A 24109-nucleotide genomic window follows, 5' to 3' on the forward strand; every position below is an offset into this window, starting at 1 on the left:
CTAAGGTAGATCTTTACAGACAAGATAGAAGGGCCAGTACTTTCTATGCCGCATTAAAGCTTCTTGTGTGGAATGGCGGAGAATATAGAGCAGAGCTCTGTGACATCTTAGTAAGCACAAGGTAGTTTCAGAAAGTTACAGAGCACTGCACCGTGAGCGGCAGCTCCAATCTGGATACAATTTGGTGGTTCGATGGAGCAAGATGATACATCAAACTATCATGACTTTAAAAAGATCTTAAGATCGTTATGTTAGTGAGGTGGGAGGGGAATCATGGCAAGGAAAGGGGTGGAGCGGTGAGGGGGGGGAGAGTGGGGAATGACAATGAACAAACTTATGGACTTACTGGCATCATCGGTGAAGTCAAAGTCACTGCCTAGTTCAGTATGGGGCAGATGGTAATGTTCTGGGTCACTGAGAGCAGACAGCAAAATCAGCAGTACCACCGCATTGATCAACTAATGGAAGAGAAAAATAAGTCAGTAAGCCACTCAGATCAAAAGCAAACCTTTTCCAGTGCACAAGTACCTTTGAAGAGAATGCAAATTGGTTTTAATAGTCCTAACCAATTGATAAACATATTTGATCGCCTAGAAACCTGGGATGTTTTGACATCGAGCTGACTATCTTCTATGCATTGCGGAGTTTATCAAATGTGAAAAGAAATTGTTACCATTGAGAGAATTGCTTTAATACAGATAACAGTGCTAATAAGGAAAGAGTTAATAGAGGTGATCAAAATGTTGAGAGGTTATGAAACTGTAGATGGGGAGAAACTGTCCTCACAGGCATCAGAATCAGTGATCAAAGTACACAGAATTACAGAATAGTTACAGCACAGAAGGAGGCCATTCTTGTCTTGTCTGCGCTGGCTCTCTGAATGAGCAATTTGCCTAGTGCCGCTTCCTGGCCTTCTACCCGTAACCCTGCACATTCTTCCCTTTCAGATAATGATCCAATTCCCTCCCAATTGCCTCAATTGAACCCACCTCCACCACAATCTCAGGCAGTGCATTCCAGATCCTAACCACTCACTGCGTGAAAAGGGGTTTCCCTCATGTCTCCATTGCTTCTTTTGCCAATTATTTTAAATCTGTGCCCTCGGGTTCTCGATCCTTCCACCAATGGGAATAATTTCTCCCTATCTACTCTGTCCAGATTCCATCATGGCTTTGAATACCTCTAGCAAATCTCATTTCATCCTTCTCTACACCCAGGAAAAGAATCTAAATTTTCCAGTCTACCTACGTAACTGAAGTTTCTCATCCCTGGAACCATTCTTGTGAATCTTTTCTGCACTCTCTCTAATGCCTTTGGGAATATAAGATAGGAGCAGGAGTATATCTTATGGCCTGTCGAACCTACTCTGCCATTCAGCACAATCATAGCGGATCTTGGGCCTCAACTTTACTCTCTCGCCTGCTCCCCATATTCCTCGGTTCCCTAACAGAGCAAAAATCTGTCTATCCCAGCCTTAAATGGATTCAATGATGAAGCATCCACAACCTTCAGGGGTAGAGAATTCCAATGATTCACAACACTAAATGATCAGCCCTTTATGCTGAGACTGTACCTGCCCAATCAGCAGGAACAATCTCTCAACGTCTACCCTATCAAGCCCCTTCATAATCTTGTATGTTCCAATGACATTGCCTCTCATTCTTCTAAACTCAAATTTACTCAGTCCCTCATCATAGCACAACACCCTCATCCCAGAGAGCAATTTAGTGAACCTCCACTGTACTTTCTTAAATGTGGAGACCAGAACTGCACAAAGTATGTTGTCTCAGCAAAACCCTGGACAACTATACTAAGACTTTGTTATTACTGTAAGCCAATCCCCTTTCAATAAAGATGACCATGCTACTTGCCTTTTCTCTACTGAATTTAAAGACAAAACTTATTAAATGTAATTAACTAAAGGTGCAATTATGCTGTCACTTCTGATAATGCAAAGCTGTTTTTGGTATGCACTGTTGCAAATGACTGTATGATTCAACCCTCAGATCGCAAATGGATTTCTTAAGTCTTGGTTTCAAATTAGTACAAGACATTCTGCACATCCCTCTGAGGCTACCAACAATATTAACGTACTTTTATATGGTGCCATTAATAGATCTCCCCCAGCCCTACAATCTTCGAAGATATTTCCATTCATCCAGTTGCAGCCCCTTCAGCATCCACAATTTTAAATCGATCCACTACTGGTAGCTGAGTCTTCAGCTACCTGAGCCCTAAGTTCTGGAATTCCATCCCTAAACCTCTCCGTCTCTCCGCTTCTCTTTCTTCCTTAAAACTTCCCGCTTTGACCAAGCTTTTAGTCAACTGTCCTAATATCTCTGTATGTGGCCTGGTATCAAATGTAGGTGATGGTGTGGTGGTATGGGGAGGCGATGACACAGTGATTTGTCGTAGGCCTAGTAATCCAGGGACCCGGGGTAATGCTATGGATTCAAATCCTGCCATGGCAGATGGTGGAATTTGAATTCAATAAAAATCTGGAATTAAAAGTCTAACGATGACCATGAAACCATTGTCGATTGAGGTAAAAACCCATCTGGTTCACTGATGTCCCTAGTGGGAAGGAAATCTGCTGTCCTTACCTGGTCTGGTCTATGTGTGACTCCAGACCCACAACAATGTGGTTGACTCTTCCCTGCCCTCTGAAATGGCCCAGCAAGCCACTCAGTTGCATCAAACTGTTACAAAGCCTCAAAAAAGGAATGAAACTGGACGGAACACCCGACATCGGCCTAGGCACCGGAAACGGCAACAGCAATCTCAACCCTGCAAAGTCCTCCTTTTTGGCTAGTGCCAAAATTGGGAGAACTGTCTCACAGACTAGTCAAGCAACAGTCTGACATAGTCATCCTCACAGAATCATATCTTCCAGATAAGCCACCGACACCACCGTGACCATTCCTGGGTCTCTCCTGTCAGTGGGACAGGACATAGAGGTGGCGGCACAGTGGTGAGCAGTTAGGAGCGAGTTGACCTGGAAATCCTCAACATCGGCAAGTCTCATGGGCAAGGAAACCTCCTGCTGATTAAGACATATCACCCTCCCTCAGCTGATGAATCAGTGCATCACTTGGAGGAAGCACTGAGGGTGTTAAGGGTGCAGAATGTACTCTGGGTGGGGGACTTCAATGGCCACCACCAAGAGTGGCTCAGTAGCACCACGACTGACCGAGCTGACTGAGTCCTAAAGGACTGGGTCTGCAGCAGGTGGTGAGGGAACCAACAAGAGGGAAAAATCTACTTGACCTCATCCTCACCAACCTGCCTGCCTCACATGCATCTGTCCCTGACAGTATCAGTAGGAGTGACCACCGCACAGTCATTGTAGAGATGAAGTCCTGCCTTCACATTGAGGATACCCATCGTGTTGTGTGGCACTACCACCATGCTAAATGGGATAGATTTCGAACAGATCTAGCAACTCGAGACTGGGCATCCATGAGGTGCTGTGGGCCATCAGCAGCAGCAGAATTATACTCGAACACAACCTGTAACCTCATGGCCCAGCATATCCCCCACTCTACCATTATCATCAAACCAGGGGATCAACCCTGGTTCAATGAAGAGTGCAGGAGGGCATGCCAGGAGCAGCAGTAGGCATACCTAAAAATGAGGTGTCATCCTGGTGAAGCTATAACGCAGGACTACTTGCGTGCCAAACAGCATAAGTAGCAAGTGATAGATAAAGCTAAGTGATCCCACAACCAACGGATCAGACATAATCTCTGTAATCCTGCCACATCCAGTCACGAATGGTGGTGGACAATTAAACAACTCACTGGAGGAGGAGGCTCCACAAAAATCCTAATCCTCAATGATGGGGGAGCCCAGCACATCAGTGCAAAAGATATGGCTAAGCATTTGCTACAATCTTCAGCCAGAAGTACCACCTCAGCCTCTTCTGGAGGTCCCCATCATCACAGATGCCTGTCTTCAGCCAATTCGAATCACTCCATGTGATATCAAGAAATGGCTGAAAGCCCTGGATAGTGGAAAGTGTATGGACCCTGACAATATTCCAGCAATAGTACTGAAGAATTATACTCCAGAACTTGCCGTGCCCCTAGCCAAGCTGTTCCAGTACAGTGCCAACATTAGCACCTACCCAGCTGTGTGGAAAATTGCCCAGGTATGTCCTGTACACAAAAAAAATGAAGGACAAATCCAACCCAGCCAATTACTGCCCCATCAGTCTACTCTCCATCATCAGTAAAGTGATGGAAGGGGTCATCAACAGTGCTATCAAGCGGCACTTGCTTAGCAATAATCTGCTTTCTGACACCCAGTTTGAGTTCCACCAGGGCCACTCAGCTCCTGACCTCATTACATGGACAAAAGAGCTGAACTCTAGAGGTGATGTAAGAGTGACTGCCCTTGACATCAGATCCATCCAAGGGTGGCATCAAGGAACCCTTGCAAAACTGTGGTCAATGGGAATTAGTGGGAAAACTGGGAGTGATACCTAGCATAAAGGAAGATGAAAAAACAAAAACAGAATTACCTGGAAAAACTCAGCAGGTCTGGCAGTATCGGCAGAGAAGAAAAGAGTTGACATTTCGAGTCCTCATGACCCTTCGACAGAACTTGAGGGACTCTTTTCTTCTCCGCCGATGCTGCCAGACCTGCTGAGTTTTTCCAGGTAATTCTGTTTTTGTTTTGGGTTTCCAGCACCCGCAGTTTTTTTGTTTTTATTTTTTTGTTTTTTGCTTTTATTTTTGTTTTTGTTTTTATAAAGGAAGATAGTTGTAGTTGTTGGAGATCAGTCATCTCAGCTCTAGGACATCACTCCCACAACACTAAAGGGGCTTGACACTGTCCAGGACAAAACAACCTGCTTGATTGGCACCATATCCACAAACATTCACTCCCTCCACCACCAATGCACAACAGCAGCAGTGTGTACCATCTATAAGATGCACTGCAGGAATTCGCCAAGACTCCTTAGACAGTACCTTGCAAATCCATGACCATTACCATCCAGAAGGACAAGGGTAGCAGAGAAATGGGAACATCACCACCTGGAAGTTCCCCTCCAAGTCACTCACCATCCTGTTCCCTCACTTTCACTGGGTCAAAATCCTGGAACCCTCCCTAACAGCACTGTGGGTGTACCTACAGCACATGGACTGCAGCGGTTCAAGAAGGCAGCTCACCACCACCTTCTCAAGGGCAACTAGGGATGGGCAATAAATGCTGGACCAGCCAGCGAAGCCCACATCCATTGAATGAATGAAAAAAATAATGCCTCTGTAAAGTGCCTTGGGATGTTTTATTATGCTAAATATTCTATATAAATACAAACATTAATTGTGAAAAAATTCCAAGAGAGCCGAACATCCAGCATTCACAAGGTTTTAATGAGCTTCAACTAAAAAGTGTTATTTATTTATTTATTATTTCATGGGTTGTGGGCATTGCTGGCTTGAAACACTGCAGTATATTTGATGTAGATACATACACAGCGCTGTTAAAGAGGGAGTTCCAGGATTTTGACCCAGTGACAGTCAGGATGGTGTGTGGCTTGGAGGGAAGCTTTTAGGTGGTGGTATTCCAATGCATCTGTTGCCCATGGTCATCTAGGTGATAGAGATCGTGGGTTTGGAAGGTGCTGCCAAAGGAGCGTTGGTGAGTTGCTGCAGTGCATCTTGTCGATATTACACACTGCTGCTACTGTGCACCAGTGGTGGAGGGAGTGAATGTTTTAGGTGGTGGATGTGGGGTCAATCATGTGGGCTGCTTTGTCCTGGAAGGTGTCAAGCTTCTTGAGTTTTGTTGGGGCTGCACTCAGGCAAGTAGAAACTTGTGCCTTGTAGATGGTGAACAGGCTTTGGGAAGTCAGCTATTAGGCCAGTGAAGAAGGTGAGGTGAGTGTAGAGGTGGAGGAATTTGGAGATTGAGTTCCAAAGAGCAGGATTGAGCTCTGTCACCAAACTGGAGCAGAGGGAGCAACAGACTGACAAGAACAGAGAACACGGGAGGGAACAAAGGGATGAGGAAATAAAGCTGGAATAAAATTAAGGAGGATGGAACATAGAAACAGGAGGAGGCCATTCAAAAATCTACTGAATTCGAATTTAAAATGATCGATTGAGCTAGCGTTTACTCTCATGTACGGGAAGAAGGGCTCTGAGTTGCTGAGCTGGAGTCTGAGATGCGGACACATCAGGGAGGGTGAGAATTATCTGGATACTTTGTTCCGGGAGGCAGGGTCTTGTGGGTGAGCCTTAGGCAGGGCCTTAGAGTTGGTCCATGGTCAGGGACAGGAGGGTGTGACTGCGAGTCAGGCAGGTAAGGGGAATCAGCAGGTAGTGATGGAGGAGCCTTAGCCTCTGACTCTGTCCAACAGGTACGAGGCACTTGCTGCCTGTGTGATCGAGAAGAAGGACTACAAGGTGGATGAGCGGACAGACCATCGCACCATGATGAAGGATACCATTCAAGTGAGGGAATGAAGAGGAATGTGTTGCAATAGGAAAGGGGGAGATAGATATTGTTCTCAGTAGTTGCAACTGGGATCTTTGAAGATTGTGTTGCCTGCCCAGTGCCAAGGTTAAGGGCGTCTCCTGACAGCTGGTGAGGAACTTGGAGTGTGACGGGGAGGATCTAGTTGTTGTGGCCCATGTGGGAACCAACATCATGGGTCGAACCAGTTATGATGTGCTGCTAAGAGCACTTGAGGAGTCAGGGTCCAAATTAAAACACAGAACATTAAAGATAATCATCCCTGGATTGTTACGTGAGCCATGCACCAATTGGCATAGGGTTAAGAAGATTAGAGAATTAAGCGATGGCTCAAAGAGTGGTCTGGGCAGAAGGGGTGTCAGTTCATGCTGCACTGGCATCAGTATTCATGGAAGAGTATATGCGAACGTACAAACATAAGAAATAGGAACAGAAGTAGGTCATTCAGCCCCTTGAGCCTGCTCTGCCATTCAATAAGATCATGGCTGTTTGTGTTCTGAGTTCTAATATCCCATCTACCCTCCATAACCTTTGATTCCCTTGCCTAACAACAATCTATTTACCTCTGCCTTAAAAATATTCAATGATCCTGCTTCCACCGCCTTCAGAGACAGAGAGTTCTAAAGTCACACAACCCTCTGAGAGAAAAAAATTCTCCTCATCTCTGTCCTCAAAGGGTAACCCTAATTTTAAAACAGTGCCCCATAGTTCTGGGCTCACCCACAAGAGGAAACATCCTTTCCATGTCTGCTTCCTCAAAGCCATTCAGGGTCTTATATACTTCAATGAAATCACCCCTCACTCTTCTAAACTCCAGTGGAAACAGCATCCACAGCTCTCTGGAGTAGACAGTGAGGTATTCCATTGGACTGGGTTCCACTTGAACTGGGCTGGGACCAGTGTCCTGGCAAATCGTCTAACTAGAGCTATGGGTGAGGATTTAAACAAACAGTGGTGAGGGGGAGGGTTTGGATGAAGGAAGACTTAGAAATCCAAAGAGAAAGGTTTAGGTTTTAGAACAGTATTGTGATGCAGATAAAGACAAGCAGAGTGGGACAGAAAGGGACAGAGAGTTTAATAAAACTTGTACATTAGTGAATAAGATCATTGCAGAGAATAGAGTAAAAAATTGAAATTAAAGGTTCTTTACTTGAATGAATGAAGCACCTGCAATAAGATAGATGAATTAGTGACACAATTAAAGGTAAATGATTTAGATCTAATCGCCATTACTGAGACATGGTTACAAGGTGATCAAGGTCGGGAAATAAATATTCCAGGGTATGTGATATTGCATTAAGCAAGAAATTATTGCAGCTTGTAACAAAGGAAATGTAATAATTGTGGGGTACTTTAATCTTCAAATAGACTGGGACAATCAAGTTGGCAAGAGTGTTCTAGAAGGTGAGTTGGAAGAATGTTTTTGTGACAGTTTCTTGGAGCAATACATTATGGACTGACTAGGGATAAAGCTATCTTAGATATAGTATTGTGTAATGAAGCAGGGTTAATTAGTAATGTCATAGTAAAAGATGTACTAGGAAATAGTGATCATAATACCATTGAATTCCATGTTAAGTTTGAAAGTGACATATTCCAGTCACAAACAAAAATCTTAAACTTACATAATGCCCATTACATAGGTATGAGGGGAGAACTGGCTAAGGTTAATTGGGTAAATAGGCTAATAGATCTGGAGGTAAATGAACAGTGGAAAACATTTAAAGAAACAATTCAAAATCTTCAACAAAAATATATTCAATTGAAGAACAAAAACTCAGCAGGAAGGACCCATCCATTGCTTACTCAGAGAATTAAGGGTAGTATTAGATTAAAAGAAGAGGCTTACAATGTGGCAAAAAAACAATAGCAAGTCTGAGGACTGGGAGTGTTGTAAAAACCAACAAAGGACCACCAAAAAGTTGATAAAAATGGAAAAAAATAGAAAATGAGAGTAAACTAGCCAGAATTATTAAAACCGATTGTAAGTGCTTTTATAATTATATAAAAAGGAAGAGAGTAGCTAAAGTAAACTTTGGTCCCTCAGAAGCAGAGGCAGGAGAAATTATCATGGGGAGTGAAGAAATGGCAGAGGCATTGAGCAAATACGTGGTGTCTGTCTTCATGGTAGAAGACACAAGTTTCCAAAAATATACAATAACCTAGGGGCTAAAAAGAGTGAGGAAACTAAGGAAACTAGTATCAGCAGAGAAAAAATATTGGATAAACTTAAGGGACTAACATCTGACAAATCCCTGGGACCTGAAGGTCTACACACTAGGGTCCTAGAAGAGAGGGCTACAGAAATAGTGGATGCTCTAGCTATGATTTTCCAAAATTCCTTAGATTTCTATTAGCTTTGAAATTGGAAATTGTTATGCCTCATTTCAAGAAAGGCGGGAGTGAAGTACAGGCCAGCAAGCCTAAGATCAGTTGTTAAGAAAATTCTGGAAACTATTATTAAGGGAGTCTTAACAATGTACTTAGAAAAGCACAGAACCAGTCAATGTGGTTTTATTAAAGGGGAATCCTGTTTGACAATTTTATTAGAGTTTTTTGATTATGTAACCAGCAGGGTAGATGAAGGGGAACCAGTAGATGTAATATACTTGGAATTCCAAAAGGCATTCGATAAGGTGCCACACAAAAGGTTAATAGGCAAAATAAAAGCTTATGGAGGTGGGGGTGATATTTTAACATGGATAGAGGATTGGTTAAGGAAAGAAAGCAGAGAGTGGGCATAAACTGGGCTTTCTCAAGTTGGCAGGCAGTGAATAGTGGAGTGCTGCAAGGATCAGTGCTGGGGCCTCAGCTACTTAAATCTATATTAATGACTTAAATGAAGAAACAGAGAGTAATATATCAAAGTTTGCTGATAATACCAAACTTGATGGGAAGGTAAGCTGTGGGGAGGACACAAAGAGGCTGCAAAGAGATATAGACTGGTTAAGTGAGGGGCAAAAAAATGGTTGATGGAGTATAATGCAAGGAAGTGTGAAGTTATTCACTTTGGTCATAAGAATAGAAAAGCAGAACATTTTTTAAAGCTATGAAATTTGTAAACGTTGATATTCAAAGAGATTTGGGTGCACTTGTACAAGGATCACACAAAGTTAGCTTGGAGGTGCAGCAAGAAATTAGGAAGGCAAATAGCATGTTGGCTTTTATTGCAAGGGGATTGGAGTACAGGAATAAAGAAGTCTTGCTAGAGTTGTACAGGGTTTTGGTGAGACCACATCTGGAGTACTGTGTGCAGTTTTGGTCTGCACATTTAAGAAAGGATATACTTGCATTGGAGGTGGTACAGCAAAGGTTCACTAGTTCAGTCCCTGGGATGAGAGTTATGTCCTATGATGAGAGGCTGAGTAAATTGGGCCTATAGTCTCTGGAAGTTAGAAGAATGGGAGGCGATCTCATCGAAACCTACAAAATTCTGAAGGGGTTTGATAGGATGGACGCTGAGAGATTGTTTCCATTGGTTGGGGATCTAAAACATGGGGTCATAGTCTCAGGATAAGGGGTCAATTGTTTAGGACTGAGACGAGGAGAAATTTCTTCACTCAAAGGTTTGTGAATCTTTGGAATTCCCTACCCTAGAGGGCTATGGGTGCTCCACCGTTGAATACATTTAAGGCTGCGATAGATGATATTTTGGTAGCTCAGGGGATTAAGCAGGCAGGAAAGTGGGGTTGAGGCCCAAGATCAGCCATGATTGTAGTGAATGGGGGAGCAGGCTGAACGGGGTCATATGGTCAACTCCTTCTTGTGTTTCCTAACGTCACCTGAATCGCTTGGCTCTTCAGGTTATGTCCTCTAGTTCTTGATTTCTGCTCCAGTAAAGGAAGTTTCTCCCCTATCAATTCCTTTCAAAATCCAAAAATGCTGAGCGCAGGACTGGGTGCAAGCATGGGATGTAGTGTTTATGAAGATGGGGGGTGGGGGGCAAAGGGGACTGGGGAGATGGTGGTATAGTGCCAATATCACTCAATTAGTAATCCAGTGGCCCAGGCTCATGCTTTGGGGACATGGGTTCAAATCCCACCATGGCAGCTGGTGGAATTTAAATTCAAAGAGTTAATAAAAATCTGGAATCGAAAGCTAGTCTGTGACCATGAAGCTATCATCAATTTTCATTAAAATTTGGTTCACTAATGCCCGTTTAGGGAAAGAAATCTTACCCAGTCCGGCCCACATGTGACTCCAGACCCATGGCAATATGGTTGACTCTTAACTGGCCTAGCAAGCCACTCAGTTCAATGGTGATTAGGGGTGGGCAACAAGTGCTGGCCTTGCCAGCAATGGCCCCTCCCATGAAACAATAATAAAATAGGAAAGGCATTGGTGAAAGGAGTTCAGCTGCTTAAAGCTCTGGTTAGACTGCATCTGGAACACTGGTCAGTTCTGAGCATCGTGCCACAGGAAGGATATGTTGGCCCTGGAAAGGATGTAGTGCAGATTCACCAGGATGATAACAGGGCCAAAGGGGTTAAGTTACCGCAGACAAGTTGCAGAGATTCTGATTGTATATTTAGTATAGAAGATTAAGGAGTGATCTAATTGAGGGTTTAAAGATGATTAAAGGTTTGATAGGAACGATTCCTCTGGAAAGTCCGGAAATTAGAGCCAGGCTGCTCAGGGGTGATGTCAGGAAGCACTTCTTCACTCAAAGGATGGTGTAACCCCCTCCTCCAAAAAGCTGTTAAGATCGGAGGGGGTCGATTGAAAATTTCAAAGGTTGATGGATTTGCGTTAGACAAGGGTATTAAGGGATGGGGGACCTAGGAGGATAATTAGATCCGAGATATGCAGCAGCCCTGATCTCATTGAATGGCAGAGCAGCCTCGAGGGGCTGAGTGCCTTTCCCCCTTGTCACAGCAAATCTCGAAATGCAGAAGGAGTGAGAAAGCCTTTGGCAATGGTAAAGCCGTCAGCGGAGAGGGTAGATTACCCAGGTTAGAAACCACCAAGCACAAACAATTAAAAAAGGTGAAAAGACGTGACCTAAAAAGCTACTGGAGTTATCAAAAAAAAAAATCTATCGCGACATGATTTCAATTTATAATAGGATGCAGCCATTTTGCTCGGAGAAAACAAGGGAAACCTTGCCGGATCACAAGCTTGCAGCTCAGCTTAAACGCAGCTCGTGGCTGCAATTGTATAGGACCACCAATTCACAACAAAAACTACAATTCACAAATGGTTACATGTGGAATTGCGTTTTAGAAACAGAATTGGCCCTCGTGAATTCAGTACTCGACAGGCTGTGGATTCAACGAAAAGATAACTATTTTGTTGCCTTACTCACGTGTGTCAGTTATCTTGCCAAAGCTTAAGGAGCTCCTGAAAATTTAATGACATTTAGTATTTCAGTTTCCTTCATTATCTTCCCATGTGATTCATGCCCAGTCAGACATATCATTGGCAGATCTACATTTCCATTTATATGTTATAAGCAAAATTAACTCTTCACTTTTTCTGAATTGCTGGATAGCTACTTTTATTGTCAAAGAACAATCTCAAGATGCAAAGCAGTAACAGACACCAGGTAATGAATTTAACCTTCCCCACAGATCAAATTCTAATTACTTGCAGTTCCAACACAATTGTAGCTCATGTTGCAATGTTTCCGACATTTAAAGACCCTGTCAATCATCTGCTGACCTGTCCTAAATTACCAGCGTAGGAGAGAAAGCTTAATTGAATACTGTGCTATTGCACAACCATAAAAAAATCTTGTCTCTACAAGTAAAAAAAAAAAAGCAAAATACTGTAGACGCTTGAAATCAGAAACATAAACAGAAAATGCTGGAGTCACAAAGTAGGTCAGTCAGCATTGGTGAAATGTTCAGTCAAGGGGAAACTAGATAAACACATGAGGGAGAAAGGAACAGAAGGATATGTTAGTGGAGTCAGTTGAAGAGGGGTGGGAGAAGGTTTATGAGGAGCACAATCACTAGTATGGACCAGTTGGGCTGAATAATCAGTTTCTATGCTGAAAATTCTGCACAAGATTATATAAGGCTGTTTACTGGATCCATGCCGGTTGATGGAGTTAAAACTAAGACACAGCTGTTTTCTTTGCCGGAGAGAGTTTATTGCTTGCACAAAACTTGACTATTGCTGAAAAGAGAGACATGTCTAAGCTTTTCATCTTGGCCTCATCAGGACACTCGCAAGAATACCAATATAAGGGGAAAACAATTTATACTGTGTGCGAAGACAGCGCTGAGTGGTTGGCAAGTGGCATTGCCATGGAGAATGCACTAGTGATAGTGACTGACAGTTAACTGCCAAGCATTGTTTGAAATTTAGACCAGGCAACTTGACCCTGATTGGTCAAGGCATTGCCCTAAGGAATGAGTCAGGGAATGGCTGTCACTTATTTTGCTTAACTGAAATAGGCGCAGTGTATGTGCATGTTCTTTCTGCCTACAAAGAACAGGGCCCTGTGTATTAATATAAGTAGCTTCTAGTATACAGAAATGCGCCACATTGCAAGCCCCACTGTCAATCTTAAATTGGTTGTCAGTGTAATTCCTAGCACGTTGAGGATTATTTAACAAACGTTGTCCAATCGCGGAATCACATCAATGTTGGACATTGGGCAGGATTTTCCCGTTGGTGAGTGAGCCCTGCCTCCCGCTCGCCAACACGTAAAATGATGCGCAGTGACATTGGGCAGAACTCCAGATGTCACCGCGCCCCATTTAAATTTTCAGGTAGGCGGGGCCACAGCAAAATCAGCTGTGCGCCCACCGACCTGTCAGTGGCCAACTGAGGCCATTGACAGAGTCATTGAACAAATTAATGGACCTGCCCATCCAACCTTAAGGTTGGTGGGCAGGCTGGGAGCCCTGACAGGCATTAGAAAAAGCACGAAACCCCATCCACGGACGGGATGAGGCTTCATGTAGGTTTTAAAAATGTAATTAAAGTTTTTAAAAAAGTGATGGACATGTCCCAACTCATATGACAGTGTCACATGAGGGGACATGTCAGGGAAATTTTTTTTTTTTATTTTTAATATTTTTTATTGTAGAGCCGATCTCCCTGAGGCAGCAACTAGCCTCAGGGTGATGAGTGCGCTCCTTGGTCCGCATGTGCGAAAGAGCGGACTCTCGGGTTTGGGGATTCGCCCCCGCCCGCACAGGGAGTGCATAGCGGACGTCACGCTGGGCGGGCCTTAATTGGCTCGCCCACGTAAAATGGCGGCATGCCCGCGATTGGGATTGGAGATCGGAGGTGCGCCTCTTGCGCGCCCGCACTTCAACATCCCCCCCCCCCCCCAACGGGGGGAAAATCCTGCCCATTGTGTTTTAAGTTTTGCAAGTACGAGCTGATTGGGCATAGTCTGTATTCTCCCCACCCATTGCGAACAGCAGCTGAGATATGCTGTTTGATACATTCTGCCAGTCTTTGGGACGTACGTCCTACATACCTAGCATCACACTGCCACTGAAATTCATATACCACATTATTCATTTGTATGATAGGCAGAAAGTCTTTTTGGCTTGATGGCAGCATCCTGTTAGTGGAGAATACCACTCGTGTTGCTACTGCATAGTGGCAGCGTGAAACAGATACCTCAAATCTTTGAGATATCTTGCCCTTCCAGGGTAATCTGAGGTAGAGTGGGCATTTTTCAGGGCAGAAAGTGACGGCCTTAGGCCCGTTTATGAGTTTGTGCAATATACAGTGTGAAATGATCTGATCAGAGTAGCCATTATCCTACAGGATGCCTTTTATGCACCCTATTTCAGCATCAAGCTTGCACGGTGAGCAAAATAGCTCACGGTCCCTATTTACAAGGTTGCCGATAAGACCAATCTTAAAGTGTGCGGAACTTTAAGAATCCCAATGCGTATATTGACCAGTGAAGGTAGGCTTGTGGTAGACCCTGGTAGAGAACCCCCTGGCAGCTTTCTCAACTAAATATGTCAAGGAAGGGGTGTTCATTGGACTGCTCCATTTCGTAAGTGAATTTGAGCGTAGGATGGAGCCCGTTAAGACATGTAAGGAAATCATTACATGCAACTGCGGATTTATATATAGCAAGCGTACCATCCACATATTGGAAATATGCAAGGGGTAGGAGGTTAGGTGTCATTCCATCAAAGACACGTTTCTCACGGAAACCAACAAAAATGTTTGCAAGAGCTGTTTTCCCCCTAATATTGGTATTCTTGAGAGTTTATTGACTTAGTTCAGAGTTAACACTACTCCCACCCTCAGTGTCACAGCTATCCCCATTTATAGGTGTTCAAATACCTATCACCTGTTTAACAATGTAAATACCGTTAAACCTTAACAACTAATTAATAAGACATTGACAAAGGCAAATTTACTTTTTTTGGGGTAGAATTCAGTCTGACATGGAGCCTGTATCCAAAAGTAAACTTGTCCATTGTCTCCACAGATGCTGATTGGCCAACTGTATGTTTACAGCATTTTCCATATTCAACATTTATGAACACTGACCGAACTGACTCCAATTGTTGGCCAATATGGTTCTGAGCTCATTCAAAACTCTGCTGCACGTATCTTAACTCATACTAAGCTCCGTTCTCCCATCACCTTGTTCTTGCTGACCTACCCTGGGCTCCAGTCCAGCAACACTGAATTCTCATTTTCAAATCACTCCATGGTCTCTGTAACCTCCAAGAACTCTATGTTCCTGTAACTCTGACCTTGGGCCCATCCCGATTTTCATCGCTTCACCATTGACAGCTAAGCCTTCAACTGTCGAGGCCTTAAGCTACCTCTTTGACCAAGCTTTTGGTCATCTATCCTAATATTTCCTTATGTGGCTCGGTGTCATATTTTGTTTGATAACACAGAGTGTCTAGGGATGTTTAACTATTTTAAAGGTGCTATTTAAATACAAGTTGCTGTTGAGCAACTAAAATTGGTAGATTTTTATGTTTCTGTAAATTGTTATTTGCATGTAAAATTATCAAGACATTTGAATAAAGTGCTTTGGTACCGGACCAGAAATTCCCATTCACATTTTTGACATAAATGCTCTGAGAAACTTGAGTATACGCAAGAACTCAAAAATAGGAGCAGAAGTAAGGCCTTTCAACCCCTCAAGCCTACTGCCCCGTTCAGTAAGATCATGGTTGATTTTATACCTCAACTCCATTTTCTCACACTGTCCCGATATTCCTTGCTTAGTGTGCAAAAATCTATTGACTTCAGTCTGGAATATAGTCAAAGGCATCCACAGCTCTCTGGAGTAGAGAATTCCAAAGACTCACAACCCTCTGACTGAAGAAATTTCTCCACAGTTCAATCCTAAATAGACAACATCTTATCCTGAGACTGTGACCTTTAGTTCCAGGCTCTCCGGCCAGGGAAACAGCCTCTCAGCATCAATACTGTTAAGAATCTTATATGTTTCATTGAGATCACCAGTCATTCCTCTGAACTTTAGGGAATTTAGGCCCATCCTGCTTAATTATTCAACATAGGGCAGCCCTCTCATCCCAGGAATCAATCTAGTGAAGATTTGCTCCACCCCTTCTAAAGTAGGTATATCCTTGCTTAGGTGAGGAGTCGTCATCTTATGGTGTTGTGGGTAGCATCTCAGAAGTTCCGGGTTCGAGTCACACTCCAGGACTTGATGGCCAAGGAAGGTCCGTTCATAATGCGGCCAAACAGGTTGAGTATCTACCTGCAAATCCTACCAACACACATTAACGGCAGGTGTAAGAGTGGGATAGATTCCTGGTCAGCCATGTGATAGACAGAAAGTTGGACCCTCTACCATCACTATCCAGAACTCCAGACTACAACATACTGTAGAAGTGCATGTTGCCACAGCAACTCAGACTCCTTGGGGGGGTTGGTGGGTTCAGATGGCTGGTGTGGATCATTGATGACAACAACGTGGAGGGTTCGATACCTGTTCTGGTGGGAGAGGATTTGGAACCTGCGTCCTTATCTGACCTGTGGTGAAGGTTGGAACTGCCTTCAGGCAGGGAACTGAAGGATGAGATGAGAAGGCCAAAACAGTGCACATCACTTCAAATGATTGCAGTACGACCTTCTTACCTTAGACTAAAGGCTAACATACCATTCACTTCCTTGCTTGTTATTCCTGGATGTTAATTTTCTGTGATTTGTGTACAAGGATACCCAAATTCCTCAGCATACCAACAGTTCCCTGTGCCTTTCATTTAAAAAATCTGTTCTTCTCTTCGTCCTACCAAAGTGGATAATTTCACATTTGCCTGTATTATATCATTGTCTTACCCAAACACTTATATCCCTTTGCAGCCTCTTTGTATCCTCCTCACAGCTTGCATTCCCTCCTAGATTTGTATCACCAAAAAATGTGGGTACGTTATATTGGATCGTTTCATCATTGACATGGATTGTAAATAGCTGAGGCTCCAGCACTGATCCTTGCGGCATTAGTTTGAGATATTAAAGGTATCAAAGAAATTAATCCTTGAAAAAACCATGACTTTAAATTGTAAGTCAAATGCAACTTTATCTTAATGAATTAATATTGCCTCCAACAAGAACCTTTCCTTCAGCTTTTGTGCTTTGTTTCCAATTTAATAACTAACTGATTATTTTAACGATTTGGTGTTGGGTAACATAAATACAGTATACTGTAAACTGCAAGCTAATGAATTATCTGTTAATGTAATCATGTTTGCTGGAATACTATTTTCATTATAAAGCATTCTCACTAGGAGATATACACCAAGGGAATTCCCTTAGCCCCTTCTGTCCTATGGAAAATTTAAATATATTTTGGGGGCAGCAGTTCTAGGTTTAACAACTGGTAACTGGGATTTGTTAATATTATGTTAATTATAATGTTATGTTTAAGGATAAACAGGTGTAGGGTATTGATTGATTAGGTATCCTGAGCACATATAAAAAGGGACTGCCCTTTAACTCTTTCGAGTACAAACCCGTTTCCATCTGTTATTTCAGATGAAGTTACATTGTTTCATAGTTTGCCATTGTGAGATTTGAACTCTTGATCTTGGGGTTACAAACCCAGTACCATAGCCACTTGGCTATTTCGGCCAAGAGTAGGACTGCTCTTTAATGCGCTGTTAACTTGTTTCTTAGTTAATTTGTTAATTAGTTTATTTTTATTGGTACTCAAAAGAGTATAAAAAGGCCACAGGTGCTGGAGTGCATCATTAGCCCTAGGAACATTGCTTTAATTTAATTTGTTAGTCTACCTTTAACAGGTTTTTTTTTGTTGCAATGCCCCTTCAAGAGGTGAGTCACTACTTAACTGGGTGTTTTTTTTAGTTTTCTCGGGAGAGTTTAAAAAGGGACTGAGGGAGGTCTTGTGCCTCAGTGGGTAGTACCCCTGCCCCTGAGCTAGAAGCTTCAGGTTCAAGTCCCACTCTAGGACTTAAAAGCAAAACACTGCAGATGCTGGAAATCTGATACATTCTAGGACTTGTTGGACATGGAAGGAGCATTCACAAAGGGATTCAACAGGTTGATAATCAGCTTGCTAATCCTGCCAACTACTCTTCAAAGGCAGGAAAAGCGAGGGAAGATAGCTCCTGATTTGTTAGGTGTGGTTCCATGGTTGGGCAGCACTTGCTGAACAACCCTGAGTGCGCTAATAGCTTCACTAACAACCAATTTAGAACAATCAATCAAGCTGTTAAAGTGGCTCATTTACACTTGCTAGAAGTGGCACATATTCATACACAGGTACTCGTTCTCTGCAAACAAAAGCACTGCAAACAGTGCTGGGGCACTGGGGTGATGGTAGTAGGAGGCAGAGATCTGTAATGCTGCATTCTGTGAATAAACCTACTGTCAGGAAAAGGATCTGTGTCTAGTTTCATACTTCATCATCTGGCTTGGATCCATTTAACCGGATTCTGTGTTAGATAAAGTGTAGGGAGGCGTTCACCATATAGAATTCAAAGCACGTCAGTTACTGAAAATGTAGCCCATCCAATCTACATGAAATCAATCATTGTACTGTGCTTAACAATGTAGGCTAGAAACCATTCAAAGTAATTATTCCACTTGCTGGGAAAACCACAAGAAATCCAACTCCAACACTACACTTTAACACTTTTAGAATTACTTTTCAAATGAATTTGGTGTTCAGTGTTTACAGAGGATTCTGTGAAGCAAATTGTGAGACACCTGCATCCTTAATAAATTAGCATTTTCTATCTTCACTTTTATTTCGAGGGCTTCAATCATTTCACCTTTAACACAGTCATGTTTATCCAACCTATTTGCAATGCATTGTTGGATGTTCTATGACTCAAGCAGCAGCTTAGAAGTGTCTAGCTAGCCTGAAGTATTATCTTAATAAGACTCACAATATAAAGCCGTGTGAAGGTTACACAGTTCCAGAAATACCCTTCTCAGGCCGTTAATAGTCCTGTTTTTGACATATTACAATTGCTCACCAATTCAATAAGAGGGGATAAACAGTATAAAATGCACAATCCCAATTTATCCCTATAGTGAAGGAGATTTCACCGGGGAGGTTCGACTTGTTCAGAGGTAGCACTGGGTCACAAAATGAACAGTAACTTCCCATCTTTTTGGTCAACAGACCACAATCATAAGCATCACAACCACGGGAGAGAGGTTCACCTTATCTGAGAGTTTATCAGGATTAGGCTGGGGTGAGCCCCCAAAAACACCCAGCTTGCTCAGAGAGTCCCAGGATAACTAGGGCCGTTTACTCTCTACCTCCTGACACTCAACTTATTCCCTCCCTCACTCCCCTCCTCCTTACTCAGTCCCTCCCTCACACTCCTCTCCCCTCAATCTCTTCTCCCTCTCTGCAATCACTCTCCTTCTCCTCTCCTCCTCAGTCTCTTTCTCTTCACATCACTCTTCTCTTCACCTCACTCCCTCACACTCTCCTCCACACCCTCCTTCACTATCCTCTCCTTCCTTCCTCCTTCACTCCCACTGCTCTCTTCCTCCCTTACCAATGCTCCTCCTCCCTCACTCTCCTCCTCCTTATGAGTCTCTCCCTCACACTTCTCTCCCCGCAATCTCCTCTCCCTCTCCACAATCACTCTCCTTCTCCTCTCCTCCTCAGTCTCTTTCTCTTCACATCACTCTTCTCTTCACCTCACTCCCTCACACTCTCCTCCACACCCTCCTTCACTATCCTCTCCTTCCTTCCTCCTTCACTCCCACTGCTCTCTTCCTCCCTTACCAATGCTCCTCCTCCCTCACTCTCCTCCTCCTTATGAGTCTCTCCCTCACACTTCTCTCCCCGCAATCTCCTCTCCCTCTCCACAATCACTCTCCTTCTCCTCTCCTGCGTAGTCTCCTCCTCTTCCCATCACTCTCCCTCTCTTCACCTCACTCTTTCACTCTCCTCTACCTGACTCTCTTCTCCTCCCTCACTTCCCTCTTCTCACCCTCCTTCACTGCCCTCTCCTCTAATCCTCTCTCACACTCCTCTCTTCCTCTCTCACACCTGCTCCTCTCTCCTCTCCCTCACCTTCCTCCTCGCCCCACTGTCTACTCCTTCCTCTCCGCCCCACTCTCTTCTCCTTTCCCCCTCTCTTTCACTCCCAGTGCTCTCTTCCTCCCTCACCACCCCTCCTCCTCCCGTACTCCTCCTCCTCAATCCCTTCTTCACTCCCCCTCTCCCTTAGACACTGCCTTGTTTCACTCACTCTCCTCCCCCGACACTCAATCGTTCCCTCACACCCTCCCACACTCACCATGTACCAGACTCCCAGGATTATGGTGCCTGTACGAACATGACAGCAGAAGCAGCAGCTGTTGGAATACCAGCCTCCCAAAGGCGAGATTGTCCTCATGGCTCCTGCCAAAACGCAAAGGAGCCACACACAGAGAGAGAGGGAGAGAGAGAGAGAGAGAGAAACAACAAAACTAGAAAATAAAACAAAAAAGGAATGTTGCACAGCCAACCAGTGCACAGAGCTGGAAATGCTGAGCTTCTGTTCATGCAGCAACACTAACACTCACTGCACTGCGATCCTGTCACTGACCCTCCTCCTAGGCTCCCAGTACATCTCGCACTGCCTGTAACAGATGGGGGTGGAGGGAGGTGGGGAGGAGAGAATTTAACCCTCTCTCCACACACACACACATACACTCTCCTGCCACCTAAGCTGCAGAGGTATGCACTGGAATCTTGCTGTTAAGCAAAACAAATCTCCACGGATTTTATGCCCCCCCCCCCCCTTTTCTTTCCAATGTTCGAGTATTTTCTTGTAAATATATCTTGATCAAATGGGTATCAGCGGTTAAAAATGTCCTTAGTTCTTAGAACCAAAACCTTTAGTATCCCTTTTACTCACGGTTCCTCTTAAAAAAAACAGATCTCTTGACCTCCCAAAAATTAAGCAGGTTCAGGGGTCACTTTTCTCAGTTGAATTTTCATCTCCTCCTCATCGGTTTCCCTCTTAAAGAGGCCAAGGCTCAACAATCGTCTTTGCTTTCATAACTTATAACTCTGTGAAACAGTTTTTCAAGTGAACGTCTAAAATTTGTAAAACCTGCAATAAGCGCATGGAATTCAGAGCCAAATGTCTTTAGAATCAGATGAGATACGGCCAAGAAGGTCATTCTTCCCATTATGCCAGTGCTGGCTCTTTAAAAGAGATGTCCAATTTGGGGAGAGGGTGGTGCATTGGTAATGTAACTGGACTAATTAACCCAGTTAATAGCCTAATAGCCATAGAGGGTGAGTTCAATTCCTACCACAGCAGCTGCTGGAATTTGAATTCAATCAATAAATAAGGAAAATCTGGAAGTTTTTTTTTAATTTGTTCAGGGGATGTGGGCATCATTGGCAAGGCCAGAATTTGTTGCCCATCCCTAATTGCTCTTGAGAGATGCTAAGAGTCAACCACATTGCTGTGGGCCTGGAATCACATGTAGGCCGAACTAGGTAAGGGTGGCATATTTCTTTCCCTGAAGGACATCAGTGATACAGATGGGATTTTACAACAATCAATTATTCTTTCATAGTTGTAATGGATGAAACTGGCTTTCAATTCCTGACTTTTTAACTAAATTTTAATTCTGCCAGCTACCATGGTGGGATTGGGACCCATGCCCCCAGGACATTAATCTGGGTCACCAGATCGCTCATCCATTTACAGTGTGACTATACCACCTCCCCACAAATATAAACAAATTGAAAAATTGAAAAGCAAATTAAAAGCTAGCCTCAGTGATGGTGACCATGAAGCTATCACCATTTGTCTTAAAAACCCATATGGTTCACTGATGTCCTTTAGGGAAGGAAATCTGCAGTCCTTACCTGGTCTGGCCTACATGTGACTCCAGACCCACAGCAAGGTGGTTGACTCTTAAATGCCCTCTGGAATGGCCTAGCAAGCCGCTCAGTTCAAGGGCAATTCGAGATGGGCTACAAATGCTGGCCTTGCCAGTGCCGCCCACATCCCATGAAAGGATTGTTCCCCAGCTCTTTCCCCATAGCCCTGTAAAATTTGTTCTCTTCAAGTACTTAATCCCCTTTCCTTTTGAAAGTTATTATCAAATCTGCTTCCACCATCCTTTCAGGTGGATGAATTCCAAATCATTGCAACTCATTACATTAAAAAAATCCCCCGTGTTGTCTCTGGTTCTTTTCTCCAGTCGTCTTAAAGCTGTTTCCTCCAGCTGTCAACTGTTCTGCCACTGAAAACAATTACTTCTATTGAAGCCCATTCAGGATTTTGAATGCCTCTACAAAAAATCTCCCCTTAACCTTCTCTGCTCTAAGGGGAACTTGCTTATTGCCATTTTGGCACAAACGTCTTCTGATTCATTTCCTTTGTCCTTAGTAACAGTGAAACAATATAAATAATATAAGGCAATTAGAAACCTCCAGATACAATACACTGTGGCCCCGTGGGAGCGTAGTTAGTTGATTGAACACTGCAGGTCTTGCTAAATAGGAGGCCGCTGATGAAAATTTACTCAAGTGCTCAATTTTTTATACGTTTTTGTATTCCCACACAGAAAGGCTCAGAAATGTTATGAAATTATCCCCAGACCTTGCAGAATTAATTGATTTTAGTTACAGAATCATGGATTGGTTAGGCACAGATGGATAATTATCCAATTCCCTTTTGAAAGCTACATTTGTATCTGTCTCCGCCGCACTCTCAGACAGTGCACTCTATATTATAAACAAATAACCATGTATAAAGCTCTGTCTTCATATCGCATTTTGTTCTTTTGCCAATCACCTTAGATCATATGTAACGGAGGTGAGATTTTTTTAAGATGGTTATGTTTTGGACTGTCTCTTTAAATCAAGGTAAAAATGGAGTAGTGAATATGGTCACATGATCTACTTCTGCCCAACAGCAAGCCTAGGTGGCTTAGTTCCCATGGGGGCAGGGGTATCCCAGGATGTGACGACTGAGTTTTAAGGTGCAAAATGTTCACACATGAAAACAAAGGCAGGAGCAACTGGGCTAACTGCGGACAGACTTTCAGTCTCCGAGTATTTTGGACTGAAAAAGAGAGGCAGATAGAGAGAGAAAGAGAGAGAGAGAGAGGGATCTCACAGAGACAAAAGGCTGCAGTTAATGTCATCAGCAGAGAGGAGAAAGCTGTTTGTCCTCCGTGAGCTAGCAGACAGAAGGAAGGAGGGAGGACAGTCACTGCTCAAAGGCACATTACATAGAAACCTGAAGACCCTGGAAGGCTGGGAGGAGAAATCACTGGTGTAGGCTTTATTGCTGGTATTCAATTTCGTAATTCTCCCAAAATTGGAGGGAGTGCCTGTCGATAATTACTCGACATTACAACTCAGAGAAACACGGTGACCTGGATCCATTGGGAGCTGGGAATGGCTGTGGTCTGTTTCCTATAAAGACTGCAATCCTGTGGCAAGCCTATTGTAATGTATATGTGTGCAACATGGGGTTATTGGTCACATTAAAGCGTTAATAAGGGTTAACGTTTCTGCAGTTTAGAATATTAGTTGCCTACTAAATAATGTTTAGTTGCGTTGCTATTAATTTGTTTGTACTGTAAAAGTCTTAATAGTATACTGAGATCCTGTTGTGCAATTCCTTTAGGTTGGTCACTGGGAATTCAAATATCTTCCTATAAGTAATTGGTCTGTATGGGGATCCGAATACATGTCCTCTGGTTCTCAACACTTGTGCCAATGAGAACAGTTTCTCCCTATCAACTGTGTCCAGACCCATCATGATTTTGAAAGCCTCTCTCAGACCCATGAACGTATGGACATACGAATTAGGAGCAGGAGTAGGCCGCTGGAATCTGTTCCGCCATTCAATAAGATCATGGCTGATCTGATTGCAACCTCCAGCCTAGCCCCTATAACCTTTCACCCCCTTGTTTATCAAGAATCTATCTATCTCTGCTTTAAAAATATTCAAAGACTCTGCTTCCACTGACTTTTCAGGAAGGAAGTTCCAAAGTCTCACTACTCCATGAGAGAAAACATTTCTCCTCATCTTTGTCTTAAATAGATGACCCCTTATTTTTAAACAGTGACCCCTAGTTCTAGGTTCTCCCACAAGAGGAAACATCCTCACCACACCCACCCTGTCAAGAACCTTCAGGATCTTACATGTTTCAATTAAGTCGCCTCTTACTCCTCTAAACTCCAGTAGATACAAACCTAGCATAC

At 43.4% G+C, this 24109-nt stretch overlaps 1 protein-coding gene across 1 annotated transcript in view; it reads right to left on the reverse strand.

Moving 5' to 3' along the window:
• Positions 1 to 20282, reverse strand: part of laptm4b (lysosomal protein transmembrane 4 beta) — a 198824-nt gene extending 178542 nt beyond the window's left edge. Inside the window, exons 1-2 of the mRNA XM_041190156.1 lie at positions 20184 to 20282; positions 347 to 458 (exon numbers count right to left, since the gene is read on the reverse strand). Coding sequence (XP_041046090.1) covers positions 347 to 458; positions 20184 to 20282 — 211 coding nt within the window. The remainder of the gene's footprint in view (positions 1 to 346; positions 459 to 20183) is intronic.
• Positions 20283 to 24109: the final 3827 nt, after the last annotated feature.

The sequence above is a fragment of the Carcharodon carcharias genome, chromosome 6, assembly GCF_017639515.1.
Source record: "Carcharodon carcharias isolate sCarCar2 chromosome 6, sCarCar2.pri, whole genome shotgun sequence".
Taxonomy (NCBI): Eukaryota; Metazoa; Chordata; class Chondrichthyes; order Lamniformes; family Lamnidae; genus Carcharodon; species Carcharodon carcharias.